The sequence below is a fragment of the Dryobates pubescens genome, chromosome 12 (assembly GCF_014839835.1).
Source record: "Dryobates pubescens isolate bDryPub1 chromosome 12, bDryPub1.pri, whole genome shotgun sequence".
In the NCBI taxonomy this organism is placed as follows: domain Eukaryota; kingdom Metazoa; phylum Chordata; class Aves; order Piciformes; family Picidae; genus Dryobates; species Dryobates pubescens.
This window is the reverse complement of record NC_071623.1, coordinates 18,889,591-18,911,297: the sequence shown is the minus strand read 5'-3', so window position 1 is coordinate 18,911,297 and position 21,707 is coordinate 18,889,591. Positions and strand designations below refer to the sequence as shown.

Genomic DNA, 21,707 nt, shown 5'->3' with positions numbered 1-21,707 from the left:
TAGTAGGGCTTTGTAAGACCTTTTAAAATTCCTATAAAACAGCACATCCTCAGAATTAATTTGTATTCTGTCACAGCTCTCCTGAGACCTGTTCTATGACAAAAATAAGATAAGCAAAAAAGAGTAAAGCTGACAAAGCAATTAGAAGAATAAACACTCTGTGTTTGGGAGCTGATAACAAAGCTGTGAAATAACTGTGAAAAAGCTGTAAACAGTACATGTGGCTTATTAAAAAGTGCAATTTTTAGTACCATTCAAAATAAGTTTTAAAAATAATCACAAAATTATACATTAGATCTATGCTACATAAAGAACACAAAATGATAAACATAAATATCTTCACATTGTAAGGCCTATGTAGGCACAGCAATAAATACGGCCTGTAGTACAGAAATCAATGAACATATATTTTGAATTCAACCTTACAGATACTGCTGACTCTAAACAAGCTCCCATTCGTGGGTAACTTTATCTGCTTAGCCAACTTCTGCCAGCTACCTCTTCCCTCTTTTAAAAGAAACTTTCAGCATCCCTTGAATCAGTGAAGCCTCTATGCTGTGTAACAACAAATAACTCCTGAGTTATAACTGCCTTTGTTCTATTTTCCATACCTTTTATTCAAGTATTTAAACTGCAGAGAAAAGTATGATGCAAATCTGCCTCACATTGAGTTAGAATTTGGACAGAACCTATACAAAATCAAGACAAGAATTGTGTCTGCTGGAAAGAATTTTCTGGAAAAATACCTGGATGCTGGGAATTTATGCCAGCTAATTGTGGTTCTTTAAAGATCTAGTTTCAGACAAGTGTGTATATTTTGATATTGTCCAGTTTAAGATGCAAATCACATGCTTTAAGATAACCACTTATACTTTCTTTAGAGTAAAGGAAGAGAAGGGAAGCTTTTAGAATAAGATTCATCCATCCCAAACATCTAGCTTCTTTCCCTTAATGAAAGGACAGCCTTAAAAAAGCCCAGATGTCTGAAGTCAGGTGAAGTGAATCCCACCTTGGTTCTATAAGTTACAGAAATAAAGCAGAGATGACTCTCTCCTTCTATAGGCCAACCCCCGAACTCTCCTGTGTATGCTTCTTATATGATACACAGTAGTACATTGCAAAAAAAACCAACCCCTAAGTGTTTTCTGGAAGATTCTGCCACTTTTTTCTGGTGAAGAGTTAAAAAACCACACTGTAAGACACCTTCACTAGGGAATCTAGGAGGGTAGATGTTCCCTCAATATGGTGTTCTACAGATTGCTAGAAAAAGGTGCATAGAGATGTGAAACACATGAACAGTCTAGCTGCTGCTTCTGGTTATCCTAAACAAGGACTGATGAGACAGAACACGTGTGAAATGTGTCTTCTGCAGACATCATATGTCTGCTGCTTAATTTGACAGAAGATTAAATCATGTAAGTTTTTGGTGTTTGGGTGTTTTTTTGTTGTTGGTGGTGGTGTTTTTTTTTTTTCATTTAGTGGGCTTAAAGCAATAGCTAAAAATTGAAACAAATATAGAAGTCTAACAGGCTTAAGAGTATGTTTCTCACAGAAAAATTAAGTATACCAAGAAGATTAATAACTCTCGGTCCCAATCAGCCCCAGATGTTAGTCAGTTTCCAACATCAATTATATTTTCAAGTAAATTGACTTGGGTTTTGGCCAGTTCTAAGATTGTTTCCTGCTTCTCCATCATTACTTCACATCTGCTCATCTCTCCCATCTCCCAAACCCAACTGTTTTGCAGGAATATTTCTAGGCCAAGTTGAATATTTTGCTGGGCTTTTAGCTTCTATGTCTTTCTACATTCTTTGGTAAATATCAGATTTGTAGATTACAGTTTTCAAAGGTTCTTTCAGACACAGGCCACTGCCACACAGCGAGGGATGACTATAGGTTTTGCACTATGAGAGACATAACTCCCATTCACCATCTCTATTTCACAGGGTCTGGTTCATTATCCAGCTAATACTCTTAGTATGAGAGTGTTATCTGGGATCTGTGCAGGAACATTCTCCATTCATAGCATACATAGAATACATAGAATAAACCAGGTTGGAAGAGACCTTCAAGATCACCGCGTCCAACCCATCAACCAATCAAACATTCATCTGGTTCAGCATCATCTTGCTCCAAAATTTATTCTTGCAGTCCTCAGACTTCTGGTCATTTAGAATCTCCTTCAAGGCAGGTTTAAAAGACTAATCATATTTCTTTGTAGAATCTCACAACTAGCAACAGTTTCAACCAATAAGATTTCAAAACTATTGCCAGGATTCAAGACCAGAGAATAAACTGGTTCTTCCTAATAGAAAAGTAGGATCTAAATTTATACTTGGGTGCTTTGCCAGTCTTTGGGTACTCATGCTGTAATGTGAAATCTTTCTCAGACAGAATTTTGCTGTGGAGCTGCCCACAGTTTGGTTAAGGGGCTTTCCTGTTCCGTGGAACTTCACTTCCTACTGTACAGTAAGAGATTTATGTCAAAGAGAAAGAGCTTTAAAAATCTGGCAGAGATATGACTATTGAGCACTCAGGAAACTAAGATGGATATGAAGTGCTTAATCAAAGTCAAGGGAATTTGCATGTAAGAATCACAATCCTTCCTGTAATGTGCTGAACAGTTACAGGTTGAGTTTGGTAATAACAATGTTTATCAATGTCATGCCCAAGAGAAACCAGCAATAACACTGTGCAATACAGACAGCTTTGCAGAAGAATCAGCAATGACTGGAGTTTGGATAATGCAGCTTTTCTGAGGAAGAAACTAAACACTACAGACATACATAGTGTTAAGCAGATGTACACACCTTTGCAAAATGATGAACACTGTCATCTATGGAGAAGCCAGTCCACCTCTGCTTAGACAGGAACATGCTGCATCAGTGAAAGTGTCCTGCTAGCGTGACAGATGCCTGTGCCATGCTTCCCTTTGCTGCAGGGGTGGTGTGGGCAGCTGAAGCACATGGCAATAATAGTGCTCACAAGCTAACTGATGAGTTCTTGGATGGCGAGAGCTTCGGTGAGCTCATAGTCTTGGAAGAAGGGGCCCATTTGGGAATGGGGGAAGCCAGAGCACTGCTGACTGATGGAGCCAGTGCAACATCATTTATGACAGCAGGTATGCAAAGGTCACCAGCAACACTGCTCAAGATTGCATGTGGTGATGGAAATCCAAGTCATACAGCACAAAGAAGGAAAGACAGAAGGAGAACATGCTTAAGTGGAAGGTTGCAGTCAGGATATCAGAAGTCTGGAAGTTGTAACTTCTGACAACAGGAAAGACTCCTGCTCCATTTGTGGATCTAAAGGTTCAGGATATGTATAATGCCCTGGTCCATGGTGAGGATGAACAAGACCCATGAGAGGATTCATCAGAGCCATCTGAGACTTAGCCTAGTGTCTGTACAAAGGGAAAAAGTCATGTGATAGTTAGTACACATGTAAGAGTCTCCTGCAGGGGATGGAGGCATTGATCTGCCCAACCTGACCTCATACCTTGGGAGCTTTTTGCTTGGCAGGCTTTAAGATCTGAGATGTGTGGAAATATTTCCCAGGCTCATCCAGCCATTGGACATTTTTTCCTTGCTGCATTTCCATGTTGGCACTAACACTGTCAGGAACAGTTTGAACCACAAGTGTTACAGCAGAGTTTGGGAGCTGAGAGTGAGGAGCAAGGGGGTCCAGGTGATGTCTCCTCAAACCTTCTGCTGAAGAAGGCTTGAGCAGAAGTGAGGCACTTGATGTTTGAGGGTTGGTGCTGTAGTCAGAGCTTTGTCTTCTATGACTGCAGGACCTTCAGGAATGAGAGCTACTGAGTGGAGAGGAGCTAGCTCTGTAAAAGTGTAGGAAGAACATATTTGCAAAAAGGCTTGCTTACCTAATGATGAGGACTTCAAACAAAGTGTAGATGGGAAAGCAAGGACACAAAGGGCTGAAGCAGGGGAAAATATTATAGAAGAGGATCTTACTTTTCCCCTGTAAAAGCAGCATAATTTAGGATCCATTTCAAATGCCTGTACACCAATGTACATAACTTGGGGAAGCTTAGAGAGTAATTGGAATTCTATGTGTTATTGCAGAGTTCAGCATCATTGAGATTATGGTGGCAAGGTAAGATAGTACCCATGACTTGTGTTCTGCAACCAATAGAGGATGAGAGGGCAGACAAGTATTTGTAGTATTGTAGTAGATGCCTGCTACAAACCTCCTGATCAAGAGATGGAGGGTAATGAAATTGCGTTTGAGCAGCAGAAGAAAGAAGAAAGCAGAAAGAATGAAGAAAGGTCATGGGTGACCTACCACTTTGACAACTGCTAGAAGGGTAGTATGACTGGAAGAAAACAATTTAAGAGAATTCTGGAGAGCACTGAAGACAATTTCTTAGTGGAGGTGATCAAGAAACTAACTAATAGAAATTCTCTGTCAAATTTATTGCCTAGAAACAAGGAAAAAAATGTTTGAAGATATGAAGGTTTATGACATCTCTGGCTGTGGTGACTCTAAGACTGAAGTTCAAGATCTTGAGAGGAGTTTCCCATGGAAAACAGTTCCAAATTGCTCACAACAGCTGGGTAGTCTTCAAGGACAACCTCCTCAGAGCACAAGAATGGTCTTCTGCAATGTATGGAAAGTTGAGTAAGTATGACAGAAGGCCATCATGGTTGAACATGTAGATCCTGTTTGAACTCAGACACAACTTTTTTTGTTTGTTTGTTTGGTTGGTTGGTTTTTTTGTTTGTGGAGGACACACTCAGGAAAAGGAAGGCAAAGAGGAGTTTGGGCCAATTGCTCAATGAGGCAGGATACTTAGCAAAAAGGGAATTTGGAAAGAGCTAAAGTACCCAATGATGAGTATTTGTGAGTGAAGCTGTACTCACAGTAGAAGGAGTGCTTAATAAGTTAAGCATACAAAAAAACATGGTATCAGTTAGGATGCATTTGAATGTACTGAAAGAGGTAGCTGATATCATTATGAGGCTACTCTTGGTTATATTTCAAAGATGATGGCAATCAAGGGAGGCTTCTGATCACCACAAAAAGGGAAATATACACATCTTCAAGAAGGGCAAGAAAGAGGATGTAGGTAACTGCTGGCTGGCCAACTTAGTCTCAATAATTTGAGATGATTGTTGAGCAAATACTACTAGATGGCATCTTTAAACACCTGAAGGAGACAAAAGGAACAGCTGACATGCATTTAGCAAAGGTTAATCATGCTTGACCAGCCTGACTGCTTTCTATGACAAGGTGAATGGTACAAGAGGCGGGGCAGTGGATGTTTTGCTCAGCTTAAGCAAAGCCTTTGACATAGTCTTCCACTCTCTCATTATCAACAGATTGGTGAAATATGTGCTGAATAAATGAACAATATATTGGATGGAAAATTGTCTGCATTGCTGGGTTCAGAGTTGTGATCAGTATTGCAAGCTTCAGCTGCAAGCCAATAATTAGTAGTATCCCTCAGGGTCATTTTCTGAGCCTGATACTGTTTAATGTCTTCATTAATTACTTAAGAGACAGAACAAGAGTGCACAATCAGCAAGTTTGTGAATGACCTGAAATTGAGGGTATCAGTTTATATGCTGGAGAGCAGGGCTGTTGTTCAGGGTGACCTAGACAGGTTGGAGACATGGGGTGACCAGAGTCTTGTGAACATAAAAAAGAACAAACACAGAATCTGAGATAGAACTCCATGCACCAGCATAGCTTGAAGGCCAACTGTCCAAGAGGCAACTCTGCAGAAAGGCAGATCTGATATTAGCAACTCCACATCTGTACCAGTGTGACCAGAGGGTCCAGGAAGGAAATCCTTCACCTCTACTCTGCACTTGAGAGACTGCATCTAGGCATTCTGTTCAGGTTTGGACTCTCCAGTACAGAAAAGGCATTGGGCATTAGTAAGAGTAAGTATAAGACAGGACTGTCAGGGGGTAGGCAGGCAGCTAGAACACAGCACATATATAAAAGGACAGACTGAGCCAGGTATGCCTATCAGTCTTAAGAAGAGGAGGCTCAGAGGAGATTTTGTTGCCATCTACATATACTTCATCAGATGATACAGAGAAGACAGAGTCAAGTTCTTTTTGATGTTGCAGAGTGGGAAAAGCTTCAAAGCTTCCAATCAGCTGGGGGGAAAGAATTTGCTATGAGACCATGGTCAAATATTGAAACTGTGGCCAGAAGGGATAGTGTTCAGTGTACACGGAAGTGTTCACAACTTCACTAGACACGTCCCTGAGTAACCTGATGTAATTAAACATGCTTCAAGAAAAGGGTTGGGCTAGGCAACCTCCAGAGGAACCTTCCAAGCTAAATTCTATTATTCTATGGAAGTTTAAAAATTGGAAATCTAATTGACCAATATATACATACAACTGAAACCAAATACTGGTAGAGATAATGTGGAACTTCCAGAGAAAAAGAAACATATTAGATTGCCACCAAGTTGTTTCCTAAGTTAGGTGAGGGAAAGGCTTCAATAAAACTACTATGACATTTTAGACCATTGGCAGTATTGGATGTCCTTCATGTCTGAACACTTTTTATACACCGTTGCCCAAACAAGTTCTGCTTTTAGCTTTCACTACCAGGAAATCAGAGAACAAGAGTGAGGGCATCCTACTCTGCATGTTAATATGAGTGGAATGAAGACAATATCCAGATGACAATGTCCTGCAAAGGAAAATCACTGAGAAGGAGAGCAGTCTTCATTTATCATCCTTTTTGCAGTGCAGTTCTAAGTACGTGAGTCCTTTCCATTAATCTCCAGGGATACCATGAAAAAAGCAGAACACTGATGCACAATTTAATGACCTGCTTTGCTGAAAACATCAGCTGAAGTCTGTTGCATATGTTTGCTCCTATCAGTGAGTGACAGACCAACGAATCACCCTCAACAAAACCCCGACGGCAACAACAATAAAAATGCCTGCATTTTTCTAATCAACAAACCAAAATAGATTTTCGTGTGCATTTCTGATTGAGGGATGCCATGCTGTTGTCACTCAAATGACTTAATTGGTCTATATGTCTTCAGCTCTTATCCTCTCTCTTCTTTCCCTGTCAGTTCCAATGCTTTCTCAACTCTTCCTGCACCAGGAAATCCTTCTTCTTAACCTTCATTTTCCTGCCTTATTTCTATGTTGATTTTTACCTGTTCTGAGATTGAGTTTCCCAGGCTGGCTAGCCATTGCATGCTTTGTGTCATGATGACCTTTTCCAGGCACTTTCTACCACCTACATTTGATTTAATCTAATCCCATCGGTTCCTCCTTAGGTAGTGTACAGACCTCAATACAACAAGAGGTTGGTGTAAGGTTTTTTTTTAAAAAGTCACCCAAATCTCATTTTCTCTTGCCCTTTTAAAAGCCTGGCAATACCCATCTACAAGCCAAGCAGCAGACTTTTAGCAAAGTTAATGTGCAACAAGAGCTTTGAGTGAAGGAGGCTGTTCAAGAAGCTTTTATGGCTATACAACTCCAGCTACAGCATCTGCTAGTTATGATGGAATAAGAGATGATAGAGACACAGGGCTTTATTTATTCCCCTTCTCACTCTAATTTAAGACCTCATTCTCCATCTACTACTTGTCTTTGCCGAAAGTGAATCATAGAAGAAGTTTCTTGGGATATACAGACCATGTCTGCAGCAGGTTTGTGTCACTACAAAGCTAGCTCTGAGTAAAATAGCTTTTTATTTCACAATCCTTCTAAAAATAAAACTTAAAAAATAATTTTGTTGAAATAAAGTTGTGGACGTGCATTAAATGTGTTTCTTTAAATAAGTATTTAAAGATGTCCACTTGGATTCTGGAAACTAGCCACTGAGTGTGATCCTGCTCTGGCAGAGGGGTTGGACTCATACATAGAATACATACATAGAATAAACCAGGTTGGAAGAGACCTTCAAGATCATCGCGTCCAACCCATCAACCAATACAACACCACCCAAACAACTAACCCATGGCACCAAGCACCCCATCAAGTCTTCTCCTGAAAACCTCCAGTGATGGCGACTCCACCACCTCCCCAGGCAGACCATTCCAATGGGCAATCACTCTTTCTGTATAGAACTTTTTCCTAACATCCAACATGAACCTCCCCTGGCACAGCCTGAGACTGTGTCCTCTTGTTCTGGTACTGGCTGCCTGGGAGAAGAGACCAACATCCGTCTGTCTACAACCTTCCTTCAGGTAGTTGTAGAGAGTAAGAAGGTCACCCCGAGTCTCCTCTTCTCCAGGCTAAGCAACCCCAGCTCCCTCAGCCTCTCCTCGTAGGGCTTATGTTCCAAACCCCTCACCAACTTTGTTGCTCTTCTCTGGACTCGTTCCAGCAAGTCAACATCCTTCCTCGATGATCTTCAGAGGTCCCTTCCAACCCCTAACATCCTGTGATAATGTGATCACTGCCATAGTCACCACACAGAACTGACACAGGAAACCTGCTCTGTAAAGCCACAACTCCTGTTGATCTGCAAACACTAGTGAGAAGCAGTGTAAGAACTGTTCTCATAGATAGGTATTGTACATATATATACACCTATGGATATGTGCACAGATACATTTATATGTACACATACATACAGCACTTCATGCACACAGGACAGCTATATATGCACATATTAAAAATTAATGTGTACATGTAATGTGTAACCCAAACACCTAACAGTGCCTCTACCTTGGGCTGAGGTAGTAATACTCTCACATCAAGCCATAATGAACACCACAAAAATATAGCAGTAAAATTCAGTACAGGGCAAGACCAGAAATAAAAGCAACTATTCTTGTCATTGTCTGTCACCAAGGTACTCCAAAAGGTACCCAGACAATATGCAATCTTCGAAAAATAATGGTGCATTTGAGAGAACTACACATCAGAGGAAAAAAATAAATAGCTGAGGATGTTTATTTTCCTGGTGATGCAAACGTTCTGAAAATTGTTGCTATCAAAGCCTCAGGAAGAAATACTGCAGCTTTGTGCATGGTAACTAGCAAGATCCAGCAGCACCACCTGGTGTTCTCTTCAAGCCTCTAGAAGTGCTTCATCCCCACTCAGAGCTCTAGCAGCAAGGTCCAGTTCTGTAAACCCTGGCACCTCCGTGTGCCATAGAAATATACAAACCATGACAGAAAAATCTCTTGCTAGTTTACATTCACACAGTGTGCTTGACATAGTTTGGTTTGCATGGCTACAAACTAATAGTCAGGAGTCAGTAGTCCCAAAATGTAAATGAAGCAAAGATATCTCCATCCCATAGCTTTGGAAGTGACTGAAAAATATTTATAATAGGATGCATCGGTTTAAGCATAGCCATCAATGGATGTGTGTGTTATGTCCCATCTTCCCTGCAGAATTAGTTCACTTGCTGAAAGAGTGAGCTGGGAGAGGCTTCAGAGTCCCATGCAGACACTCTCACTTTGCTCGCTGTCAGCCATCTTTAAAACAAGCCTGGGCCACTTTGGAAATTTCCCTGTCAAACTTCTTCTTCTTGAGCCAAATTTTCCTTGCCTATTAAGCTAATACTGCATTTTACAACTTGCAGTGCTACCTTTGTCGGGAAGTCCTGCTCAAAACTAAATGAAAACCTTGGGTAGAAACTAAGTACTTTATTTTTCAGTGTAGTTTACAATAAATATGCATGGATACTCATAAAGAGCAATTGGCCCTTGTGTTTAAAGGTAGCTGGATTTCTTTGAGACATAGGGGAGGAGAACATTCTTTGAGGGGGAGAAACATACCTGATACTCAATTAAATTTTCTCACATGTAATAGCATGTAGACCTAGAATGGGCTAACACTCCAGGCATAGGTAAGCTTATTCAAAAGCAAATGTGTTTGTTCGTAAGTCATTATGTTTCTTCACACATGAATACTCAAACCCAAAAGGCAGGAACTTAGATGAAAACCCATCTAAGTACGGGTACATAAATACCTGCCTCCAGCTATTACAGGGCTTCTGCAGCTGGTCATTTAAAAGGTGCTTTCTGCAAAAAACAAAGCTCAAAAGGCATTCTGTTTCCATTGTGAGTTTTGGAACTATTTATAATCCAGTGCTGAGCAACATCCATGTTAAACAGTTCAGAAGTCTGATAGTTGGGAAAACCCAAAACCTGTGCTCAGTCACTCCCATAGTCCCAGGGTCTCCCTTCACCCTTCCTTAAAGTGAACTAACGGCAGGAAATGAAGTGCTGAGGAGAACATCAAGTACTGAGTGTCTTCAAACACACTGTTTCAGCCCCTCAAGTCAGTGCTAGTTGTCTGTGGTCACCCTGTGGGACTTACTGTGGGGTAGGGGTGTGAACAGAAGACTGTGTATTTCCGAATGATGCCGTTCAGCTTGAGGGGAGGGAGCCAGGACACAAAGACGGTGGAGGCGGAAGCTGCAGCTGCTTTCACACCAGCAGGAGGACCTGGAACTGGAAAATCAAGATGTGTTATTGCAGCCTAAGGCAGGCACTCAATTACCCTAGCAGATAGGAGGAATGAAAAATGAAAAGGTTAGTGTGCCACTTTGGCAACCATGTCCCTATGGATCAAGGTGGATGCCCCGTGTCAGGAAGACGTCTCTGTGCCCTCCATGCCAGGAAGAAGGTTTGTGGGGCTGAGCCCCCAACCTGAAGAGGGCAGAGGCTCTGCTTCAGAGGGCTGCCACTGATAGTTAAACTTTTGTGACATATCACCTAGATCCTACATGCATGAACGTGTATGGGCTGTGGCCAGTGAAACTGACAAAAAACATGTTATTAAAAACTGCCAATTTTGAGCACATAACTTGTGTCAAGTTATTATTCATTGTAGAATTAACACACATATGAACATTTTAATTGACACAGACAGTAGAACTGTGAATTTAATGAAGGGGAGAGTGAATGACCGGTAGTCCCATGCAATTAGTACTGTGTGATTTGGTCCATACCTAGCTAGTGGTGTGACATGTGAGCAGACATGTGGCCACATATGCCCAGCCTTGTCTTCAACTGCTCAGACTTCTATCTGGCACTGCATATCTATTACTCTAATTACAGCAGCTATCTATGTTGAAAACTGTCACAGAGAAAGAGGAAAAAAAGCTCCAAATCCTCCTTTCTAAAACCATACAGAAAAAATCCCCAATAGCCAGGAAATGATAAAATATAAGTATGTAATCCTAATTGCATTTCTTTGCATGCTTTTATTTTGATCAAGACTTCAATTTCATTAATATATGCTGTTTTTAAACACACATTGCACTGTACAGTATTCTCCAAGTTTGAAAAGATTCCTGTGTGATAGGATATCACATTACAGGTACAGATCATGCACAAATAAAATAGAATAGAATAGATCATTGCATCCAACCTATCATCCAACACCACCTAATCAACTAAACCATGCAACCAAGCACCCTATCAAGTCTCCTCCTAAACACCTCCAAAGATGGTGACTCCACCACCTCCCCAGGCAGCCCATTCCAATGGCCAATCACTCTCTATGAAGAATTTCTTCCTAACCTCCAGCCTAAATCTCCCCTGGCACAGCTTGAGACTGTGTCCTCTTGTTCTGGTTCTGGTTGCCTGGGAGAAGAGACCAACCCCCACCTGGCTACAATCTCCCTTCACGTAGTTGTAGACAGCAATAAGGTCTCCCCCAAGCCTCCTCTTCTCCAGGCTAAGCAACCCCAGCTCCCTCAGCCTCTCCTCATAGGGATTGTGTCCCAAACCCCTCACCAACTTTGTTGCCCTTCTTTGGACACGTTCCAGCAAGTCAACATCCTTCCTAAACTGAAGGGCCCAGAACTGGACACAGTACTCAAGGTGTGGCCTAACCAAATAGCTGCATTTAGCATCAGGATAAATAGTTTTTAAATTTCCTGAAAAAAAAACCAAACTCAAACATTTTTCTTCAAAATAAAAAAAAGAGCAAAACAAAACACCCCAATATTTTTAAAATTATCAAAATAATTCCATGGGTATTTCAATACTGCATGTGGTGAACAGTCATGTTGGAATAGTCATTGGAAGTTACTATGCATGGTATTAAAGGCAAAATTAATCATTTTGATGGGTTCTGGTCTTTAAGTAGATTTGGTTCGTGTGGAATCAAATATTTTTGTCTAAACATCTTTGCAAAACAAAACATTAGAATTTCAAGTAAAATTGCCATTACAATGCTTGATCAGCTTTCTTTACTTTCACAGAAAATAGCTATTGTGCAATATGAATAGAAAACCCCTCGTCCAGCAAGCTGATCTTTGTAGATCATAGAATGGTTTGGGTTGGAAGTGACCTTAAAGATCATTTAGTTTCAAGCCCCTGCCATTGACAAGGACAACTCCTACTGGGCAGGTTGCTCAAGACTCCATTCAGCCTGGCTTTGAATGCTTCCAGGGTTAGAACCTCCACAACTTTTCTGGGCAACCTGTTCCAGTGCCTCACAACCCTTATGGTGAAGAATTTCTTCTAATGTCTTCTAATATAGATGTAATTTCTTCCAGTTTGAATCCAATACCTGTGGTCCCATCACTACCTGCTGGTATAAAAAGTCCCTTTTCAACTACCCTGTAGGCTCCCTTCAAATACTGGAGGGCTGCTATAAGACCTCCCTGGAGCCTACTCTTCTCCAAGCTGAACAGTCTCAACCCTCCCCACCTGTCTTCATAGGAGAGGTGCTCCAGCCCTTTGAACATCTTCATGGCCCTCCTCTGGACCCACTCTAACAGTTCCACATCCTTCTTGTGTTGAGAACTCCAGAGCTGAACACAACATTCCAGAGAAGGTCTCGTGAGAATGGAGTAGAGGAGAAGAATCACCTCCCTTGACCTGCTGGCCACACTTCTTTTGACGTAGCCTAGGATATGTTTGGCTTTCTAGGCTGCAGGTGTGTATTGTGAGCTCATGTTGAGCTTCTTATCAATCAACACCCCCAAGTCCCTCTCCTCAGCACTGCTTTCAAGCCATTCTCCACCCAGCCTTTATTTGTGCTTGGGATTGCCCTTACTTAGGTACAGGCCCTTCCACTTAGCTTTGTTGAATTTCAGGAGGCTGACATTGGGCTGTCAAGGTCCCTCTGGCTGGCACCCCTTCTCTCCAGCATGTCAACTGCATCACACAGCTTGGTGTTGTTGGTAAACTTGCTGAGGGTGCATTTGATTCCACTGTCAATGTCATCAACAAAGATGTTAACAGCATCAGTCCCAGTGCAGACCCCTGAGGAACACCACTCATCACTTGTCTCCACTTATCTATCAAGCCACTGACCACCATTCTTTGAGTGTGATCATCAAGGCAAATCATCATTCACCCAGTGGTCCACCAAACACACCCATGTTCTAATTAAGAGACCAGGATGCCATGGGGTACAATGTCAAACCCTCTGCACAAGTCCAGGTAGATGACATCAGTTCCTTTTCCCTTGCCCATCAGCACTGTTACCTCATCATAGAAGGCCGTCACATTTGTCAGGCATGATTTGCCCTTAGTGATGCTATGTTGGCTGCTACCGATCACCTCCTCATTTTTCATGTGCCTCAGCAGAGTTTCCAGGATAATCTGCTCCAGGATCTTGCAGGGCACAGAGGTGAGGTTAACTGGCCTGTAGTTCCCCAGGTCTTGCTTTTTTTCACTTTTTGAAAAGGGAGGCTATATTACCCCTTTTCCAGCCAGTGGGAACTCCACCAAATTGACAAGAATTTTCAAACATGATGGAAAAAGGCTTGGCAACTTCATCTTCCAGTTCCCTCAAGATAAGGGGATGCATCCCACCAGGTCCAATGGACTTGTGCACCTTCAGATTCTTTGTATTTCAAACCTCATTTTAGCTTACAGTGAGTGGGTTTTCATTTTTCCAGTTCTTGGGCAGTGTGGTTAGACCCCTTGCTGTGGAAAAAAGTCTTTGAGTATCTCAGCCTTCTCCTTACCCTGGGTGACCAAGTTCACGGTTTCCTTCCCAAGATGGCCCACCTCTTCCCTAGTCTCTCTTTTATAATTGACATACCTATAGAAGCTTTTAATGTTGCCCTTAATGTCCCTGACCAGATTTAATTCTGTTTGGGTTTTTGCTTTCCTGACTTGGTCTGTGGCTAATTGGACAACTTTTCTGTACCCCTCCCAGGATACCTGACCTTGCTTCCCTCCTCTGTAGGTCTCCTCCTTGTGTTGAAAAGTGCCCAGGAGTGCATTTTTCAGCTGTGCAGGCCACCTGGCATTTTTGTCTGCCTTCCTCTTTGTTGGGATACATCACTTCTGGTCTTGGAGGAGGTAATCATCAAATATTAGTAGATGAATCCTTAATTTATGTCCTATCTCATTTAAATAAGTAGATATTAGGGTTGTTCAAAACTTTGCTTTATGAAGAGAAGCCAGACTGCCTGAGGTCTGCATTTGCTTAGCTGTGTGACTTCAGTATTTCAAGTTACAAAAAGCACCTATGGAGAACTCCATTTTCTGTCTGTACAGGTACTACTGGAAGATGTAAGAAAAATGACAGATATGCACTACTCAGTGCAACATTTCTGAATGTGCAATTTCTATTTATAGTGTGTTGAGAAAGCTAATAAGGCATCAAGTGAGAATGTCAGGATCATAATTGCATGGAAACCCAGCCCCTTGCTGCAAAGGGGCTAATTCAGTTAGCAGTTCTATCCAATGCAGAGTAAATATTGATGCTTGACAGCATTCAGCTTGATATTTATACCCAGCTCATTAGAAATGCCATTTGCTCTCGCTGCTGAAGAGTAGAAGCTAGCTCTCCAGGGTAATTACTTAACCCACAGGAGGATTCCTTTACGGTTAGTAATGTTTCTGGAAATCACTACAAATAGATGTATGAGGTTAAAGTAATTTATTGTTAAATTAGGGTGTGATCTATAGGGACAGGTTCTGATGGTAATTGGTCATGGCTGTCTGCTGTTGAGGGATTAACTCAGAATTCATCTAGCACTTCCCACCCAATGGACAGATGTGAAACACATTATTTATGTTGTATTACTGTCTGGTATACAGGGAGGGACTAGAAGGAAAGTCAGGAAGCTGCATAGTCAAATTTCTAATCCAAGGACCCCTCCAGGTTGTTGCAGAGGGGGTGGGATCAGGCAAAAGTTTTTAAGGTGGTGACAAATTCATTCTGATAGCTCATTTATTACATCTCTTTTTGTTACATTGTCTTTCTTTCCTGAGCTGTGCATATGGAAATAACCACGTGTGAGGAAGTGTTTAGATTTCCTTAGCAATAATTCTGCAGGCTGTCATCTGATGCCTTACAGACCAATCACTGTCCCGAGGGTAAAGTCATTGTTCAAAGTCACCCCCTAGACCTAAGCAAGATTAATATCAGGTAGCTCAGCATTAACTGAAACATTTGTTACTGTAAATGGGTTCCTTGAGAATCTGAAGAAGTTGTGATTGGGGAATGTGGTGTCTGCCCTAATTTTCAAGAGGAAACACTGTAGTCTTGCTATGCTGACTTACTGGTATTTTCTCTCATTGCCATTGCATCCCAAAGCCTTACTAGCTTCAGTCATTATGAGAGAGCAGTTTCAGGACATCTGGGCTTTCTTATTGAATTCTCCATGAATCTTAATTTAGCACATTGATTCCCACAGATCCCAGCAAAGACAAGCTAAATGTGCACTATAGCATAATTTCTTTTTTTCATGGTCACCTGGGGTAAAATAATGGTAAAAAGATAGAGGACAACTAGAACTGAGCACAGAGAAGCCAAAGACTGCTTCTAGACAACTTTGCAACCTTCCAGGGAGCAGATCTGGCAATTTTAAGATCAAAGATGGCCTCATTCCTCAGACAGCAAGGCTTTGAAAGACATGGAAATAGCACGCTGCTTTCATGTGGAGGAGAACACTTTGTATTCTTGACAGCACAAGTGAAATTCTAACACAGAGAAAGCAATTATACAGATACGACTAGTCTGGAAAATAGCATTTAGATCTGCCAGATAATGGGGAGGAGCTCCAGGAACTTTCTCATTCCCCTTTCCAAAGGCAGAGAGATTATCACCATTTATTTTCTTCACAGTACTGAACAGCAGGGGAGGTAAATTTAAAGAGCATAGTACACCCAGGTGTGATATCACCAGTATAGCAGAAAACTGAACCCTGCTCTATAATGGGTTTTTAATTTTGCACTACACAGGACCATCCTATTAACAGTTACAAAAAACAAACCAAATTAAACTGACTGCTGCCAGTAGTGCCTTTTCTCATGTAGTTATGCCACCTACGGTTTATACCTGTGCACGCCAAAGTACATTCACATGTCCTGTCCACCTCTCATTCACTCTGAACTGGCCTCAGAGTAATTACACCATTTCTGCCAAATCATGCCAGTTTCACAAGGGTAAAATTTATTACTCTGTACCTTTTTTTTTTTTTCTTAGTCAAAAAGATAAAACTGGAGATCTGTGATAATAGGGGGGGTAGGGGCAGGAAATGCATTAAGGAATCATTAAAGGCAATTTTCCACCGCAGTGCCCAGGTGATGAACTGAACATCTATCCTCATCAGCTGATTGAGCCAAAGCAGAGCCTGGTTCCAAACAATAGTGAATGTGCACTTGAATAGATTTATGTTGATTCATTTTAGAATAAATACAAAGCTTCACGACATGGTATCTGTATATCCATCTCTCTCATGTCAATTACTGGGGAGCCTGGTGTCCAGAGTGAGAAAGGAGAGAAGAAAAATCCTCCTGGATTCAGGCAGAGTTTTACAATGAGGCTGGCAAAAAGGGGTTAGTGTTATTTCTCTGTCTCTACAGCTAGTCCCTGTTGCTCCCTTTCAGCATCTTTCTGCTTGCTCTGAATGCCAAGGAGGAAATGGAAAGACAGCACTGCTGCACTGGTCAGAGGTGCTGTTTCAAGCACTGGGCTTGTACGGGGAGCAAATTTGCTGTCTCACGCTACAGTTTTCTCACATTGGCATTTGCAGCACAGAAACAGAGAGGAAATTTGTCACGTGCCCTACCCCCTATTTCACTCTCCCATTGCTACAAAATGGAGTAGCTTTTGCAACTGTACTTTGAACACAGCGAGGAAGAGAATTTGAAAAACTGCTTTAATTTTTAATGATCTAGTAAATTAGGTTACCAGGGGAAGGGGACAAGCAGCTTAATAGAAATGATAAAGTGGAGAGGGTAGGGGACAAAACCACAATGAATTCTTTAAAAATGGACATTTCTACTTGGTGTTTTTTTTTTTTCTGCTGAGAGGGATTTCAAGAAAAGCAGTTTCTTTTTCTGAGGGATAATGGGGGATAAAAGGTAGAGAAACCCCATAAATATGATCACATTGAAAGGGAAAGCTCATTCCGTATTATTTGCTAGAGCTGTTTTTCTATTTCCTAAGCTGATCAGGAGCAGTGTCTGACCTCTGGTGTCTAAAATCAGTAACAAACATCACAAGAAATTGAAGCAGCAGCTCATTTCATCTGGGCTGAGTACTTCATTCCCTGAGTTACTCTTATTTTGTCATATTGGAGATTTCAAGGCTGCCAAAGAAATTTTGGGCTGATGTGTCCCGCTGAACACCAACAGGGAAGTCACAGGAGGCTATGATTTGCCTTTCCACAGCAACAGTGAAACATGTTACACCATTGATTCTGCAAAGAAAAGTTTTCCCTCATGTAAAAGTAATGAAAAAAAAAAGAAATTAATGTCTCAATATGGCCTCATAGTGGTAATGATGAGAAAGGCTTGTTGGCCACTTAAAAATATCTCAGATTTACAGATCTTATTAAGAGGAGAGTGGAATATCTCATGTCATAATCTTAGGCAGAGAAGGTTTGTGAGCAGAGATACAAGGTTTTGAGATCTAGGCTCTGTTAAGATTGCAATTATTTTTATTTCACATGCTGAGAGTGCACTCAAACTGACCTTAGGGCAGGTTCTTTTACATGCACTGGAATTAGTCCTCCTGAATACTTGTCTACAGGATACTTTCCTTAGAAAATTACAGAAGAAATGTCTGCTCTTCTGAGGGATGAGGCACATGTTTGATATGTATAGTTTGGCAATGTAAATGAGCTTTTCCTACTTAACTTCCAAAGCCTTAAGGCTCTTGAGACTCAGGACTTCAATTTTGGCTTATCTTTAACTGAAGGCCTTTATATATTTCACTCTAAACCTTTACTGACCTTCATAAAAAGTTGTGGAGCTGAAGCAAAACATGAAGTCATTGTATTTCCTAGAAAATCTTTCAGTTTAGTTTTATAGACAAAAGATTTAATGAGTGAGACCACTAGTAGGTATAAGAAAACACCTAAAAAACTTAGTTGTCTGCTTTGGGTGAATTACTGCTGAACTGCCAGGAGGATTAAAAATGGGAGACAAGGCTTTGCACAACAGCCAAACACGGTCTGCTTTTATATACACCCCACATCTCAGGGCCTCTCTGATCTCAAAGGGAGAGAGAAAAGAATCACTAAGCATTAGGGGGAAGAAACTAGAAAGAGGTGACTGAAGGGGAAAAAAATATTTGGGGATTCTGATGTTTCAGAATTGTTGCAAATTGGGTCAGAGGAGATGGACAAGTGTATGTTTTGAGGAAGGGAGCACTGGGCACAGTAACTCTTCAGACAGGAAATAGTGTCATAAAGCAGCAGGTTATCCATTGTACTTCCTGGCCTGAAGGGAGGAGGGAAGAACTCTACCCACTTTGCAGCAAGAAAGATTGCTTTATGCTGGATCCTTAAAGGATGTCTAGGGAGGTTACAGAGTCCTCTTTGCTGCAATTTCTAGAGAAAAGGTTAGTAAGTATCATTGATGACTGAGATGTACCTGACCCTCTTTAGAGCAGAATAATGGTCTTTGTTAGATGTCAGTAACATTTCAGGAGCAGTACATCACACTTGTCCCCAGTGAGAGGCAGAGGTACTACTGGCACCACTTCTGCTATCTGACCAATTCCAAAAGCTGAAGGAACCTCTCTAAGAGACAAAATATTAGGTACACCCAGGCAAGTTCTATCACATTGCAGCTCCTGTCAAGTTTTTCACCCACCAGAAACCAGTGCATGGCATTCCTAATTAGTTCCTCGAGTATATGTGCCATAAAGTGCTGACCCAGGAGCCAGATGTTGTCTCTGTAAGTTGACTTTTCAGGGATTTCTGGAAGAATGCTCTTTATTGTCCCACAACATTGAACTGGCTGGCCAATTTGACACGTAAGGTAGCAGGCTGCAGTGTCAGTCAAAACCAATAAGAAACCACACTCTTTCTGTCCTCAGAGATCTTCTAGCATGAACTGTATTCCCAAACCATTCTATGACACAAACAGATCGTGGCTGTGGGAATGGAAAATGTTTTACTACTTACCATCTTCTTTAGTGCGAGTGAAAATTTGCTCACTTCTGACTCCATCTCCAGCTCTTGTAAAAGCCAACACCTGAATGCTGTAGTTGGTGTATTTTTCAAGGCCATCAAGCTCTAGTGATGGCTGGGTAGTAGTGACATTCTTTATCTCTCCTAGCTCTATAGAATAAAATGGAAATTGAGTTATTGACAAGTTCAGCCTTCTCCCAGCTATTGATACCAACTATGGAAATCTTGGGGATTAAAGACTGTACCAGAAAAGCACTGCTTCATTATTGTAAAACAGAAATGGCATAATAAATTAAAACAGATTCCTTTGTCTCTTGCATTTTCACCATGCAAAGCAGACCTAGTTTTCCTTTTCAAACTTTTTTTTTTTGCCAATTTTGTTCCAAATACAGAGAAGAGAATCAAAAATTTCTACAAGTAATAAGATTTTTCATAAAGAACAGATAACAGAAGGAGATTACTGCAATACACTCCCTAAAGCAAAAATCAGAAAGTCAGTTATCTTTCTAAAGATTTTCTGGTTTTGAGAAAGACCATTTCTCACAAGGAAAAAGACAAGAGAAAGTGCCCTTTATTTTAAAATACGTAGCAAGTGCTGTTGCAAAGCATTTGGTAGCAGCAATACCAGCTAACAGAAGATTTAAACAGAGTAAAATCAGATTTACTTCCCCCCCAGCAAGCTAAGAAGTGCAACCCATATGGCAAAAAAAGCTTTAAACATATTTAGGGTAGAAAATAAAGCTGAACAAATGAAGAAAATCTAGTTTTAAGCATTGCATGAGCATCATCTTTTTCATCATGCTGTAGCACATCACATAGGAGCTTAGATGAGCACTGATAACATTTACATAGGATCTGATAAAAAAACTGCGGGCCTTATTGAAAAGAAATCATTTTATATCTGTCATGTCTACATTTTTATGTATGCATCTCATACACTTTTTATCTTTATGCATACAGAAGAATTAGCTTTTTATTTCCTGGTTTTTTTTTTACTCTAACATCACCAATGGTAACAATGGGTTACATTTCCACTCTGAGTTCCTCTTGCCACACAGACAGAAACCAGGATGTGCAAGACAGTTGCATATTAGAGTGAACTATGATACTGAGGGGTGAAAGCAAAACAAAAAAGAGACAGCTCATTGCTCTACAGCTGTAAAAATACAGCAAGGCAAATGGGAATAAAGACACAAGCATCTCAAACCTACTAATATTTCATTTACAGGAAAGGACCCTATGTAGAATTATCATTGTGTGATAAATTGCAGATTAGTAAGGTATCTCATTTCTCCTTTGATTGTTTCCATCATTCTCTGCTTAGTTTATTTCCCTAGGAATTATGCTAAGAGTACAAAACATAAGCACAACAGAAGAGGCTGGTATGAAAATAAAGACCCCTTTCCAAAAATTGGTCATGCCATGAAACATGACAAACCATGCTGCAGCCATGAAGACCAAATGCATCCTGTCAAAAAACAAGCAATAATGCCTTAAGTAGGCAAACTTGGTAACCAACTAAGCAAACAGATAACCAACTGAAATGAAATGAAATACAGGTTTGGGCAGGTTTGTTTTGGGTTCATTTTATTAATCTTTAGAAAAGAAACCTCCTGGACTTTGGAACTGAGGTGATATTTGCTAAGGTGATTTTGGATCTATGGTAGGTCTCTGGAATGTTGCAAACCCATAGTTGGAAGACTTCCCCATGGGGCCCTCCACACAGTTTTGCAATGCCTGCAACTCTTTTAAAGCTCTATGGAAAATGGTTTCCTTTACAATTAGATGAAGCTTCCTCTGAACCAGAGAAAAGGAAGTGCAATGCCTTCACAGCAGAGAGTAAATTCTATAAAAGCTACATGTGGCGTGTAACCTGGCCATAACTCGATTTCTCTCACCTCCATCCAAGAGATTGGCCCAGTAGATAACCCGGAATCCTTGCAGAATCCCATTCAGCGTTTCTTTTGCCAGCGTTGACCAAGAAATAGAGATAGTTTCTGGTGATGTGGCAGTGGCTTGCACGTTCCCTGGAGGGCAGCTGGGCACTGGAATAAGATATTGATAATTTTTAACTCGGTGAATAGAACTCAAAGTTTACCCTTCGGCTACCCTTTCAAATTTTCACTGCTATCCCATTGCCTGTTATTTATTTAGCACTTAGAGCTTGTTAATAATGCAAAACTTTTATTCCCTGTAATGATTTTTGATGTACAGCTTCACCTCTTCTTGAATAGTCTCTTAGTAATTTTTTTTTTTGCTGCTTCCTTTGAAAGAGGAATGTGTCCTAATGCTGAAATATGCAGAATATTCTGTAAGTAATCAAAATATACTTTTCCAAGTTTATAGCCACATTGCCATCTTTCTGGACAGCTTCAATATCCCCTTAAAACTGGTGGTGG

At 40.9% G+C, this 21,707-nt stretch overlaps 1 protein-coding gene across 1 annotated transcript in view; it reads right to left on the bottom strand.

Annotated features, from left to right (window-relative positions):
• DSCAM (DS cell adhesion molecule) overlaps window positions 1–21,707 on the bottom strand; it is a 459,734-nt gene that overhangs the window by 71,633 nt on the left and 366,394 nt on the right. Inside the window, exons 18-20 of the mRNA XM_054165785.1 lie at window positions 21,207–21,353; window positions 19,303–19,458; window positions 10,284–10,417 (exon numbers count right to left, since the gene is read on the bottom strand). Of these exons, the coding sequence (XP_054021760.1) occupies window positions 10,284–10,417; window positions 19,303–19,458; window positions 21,207–21,353 (437 nt within the window). The remainder of the gene's footprint in view (window positions 1–10,283; window positions 10,418–19,302; window positions 19,459–21,206; window positions 21,354–21,707) is intronic.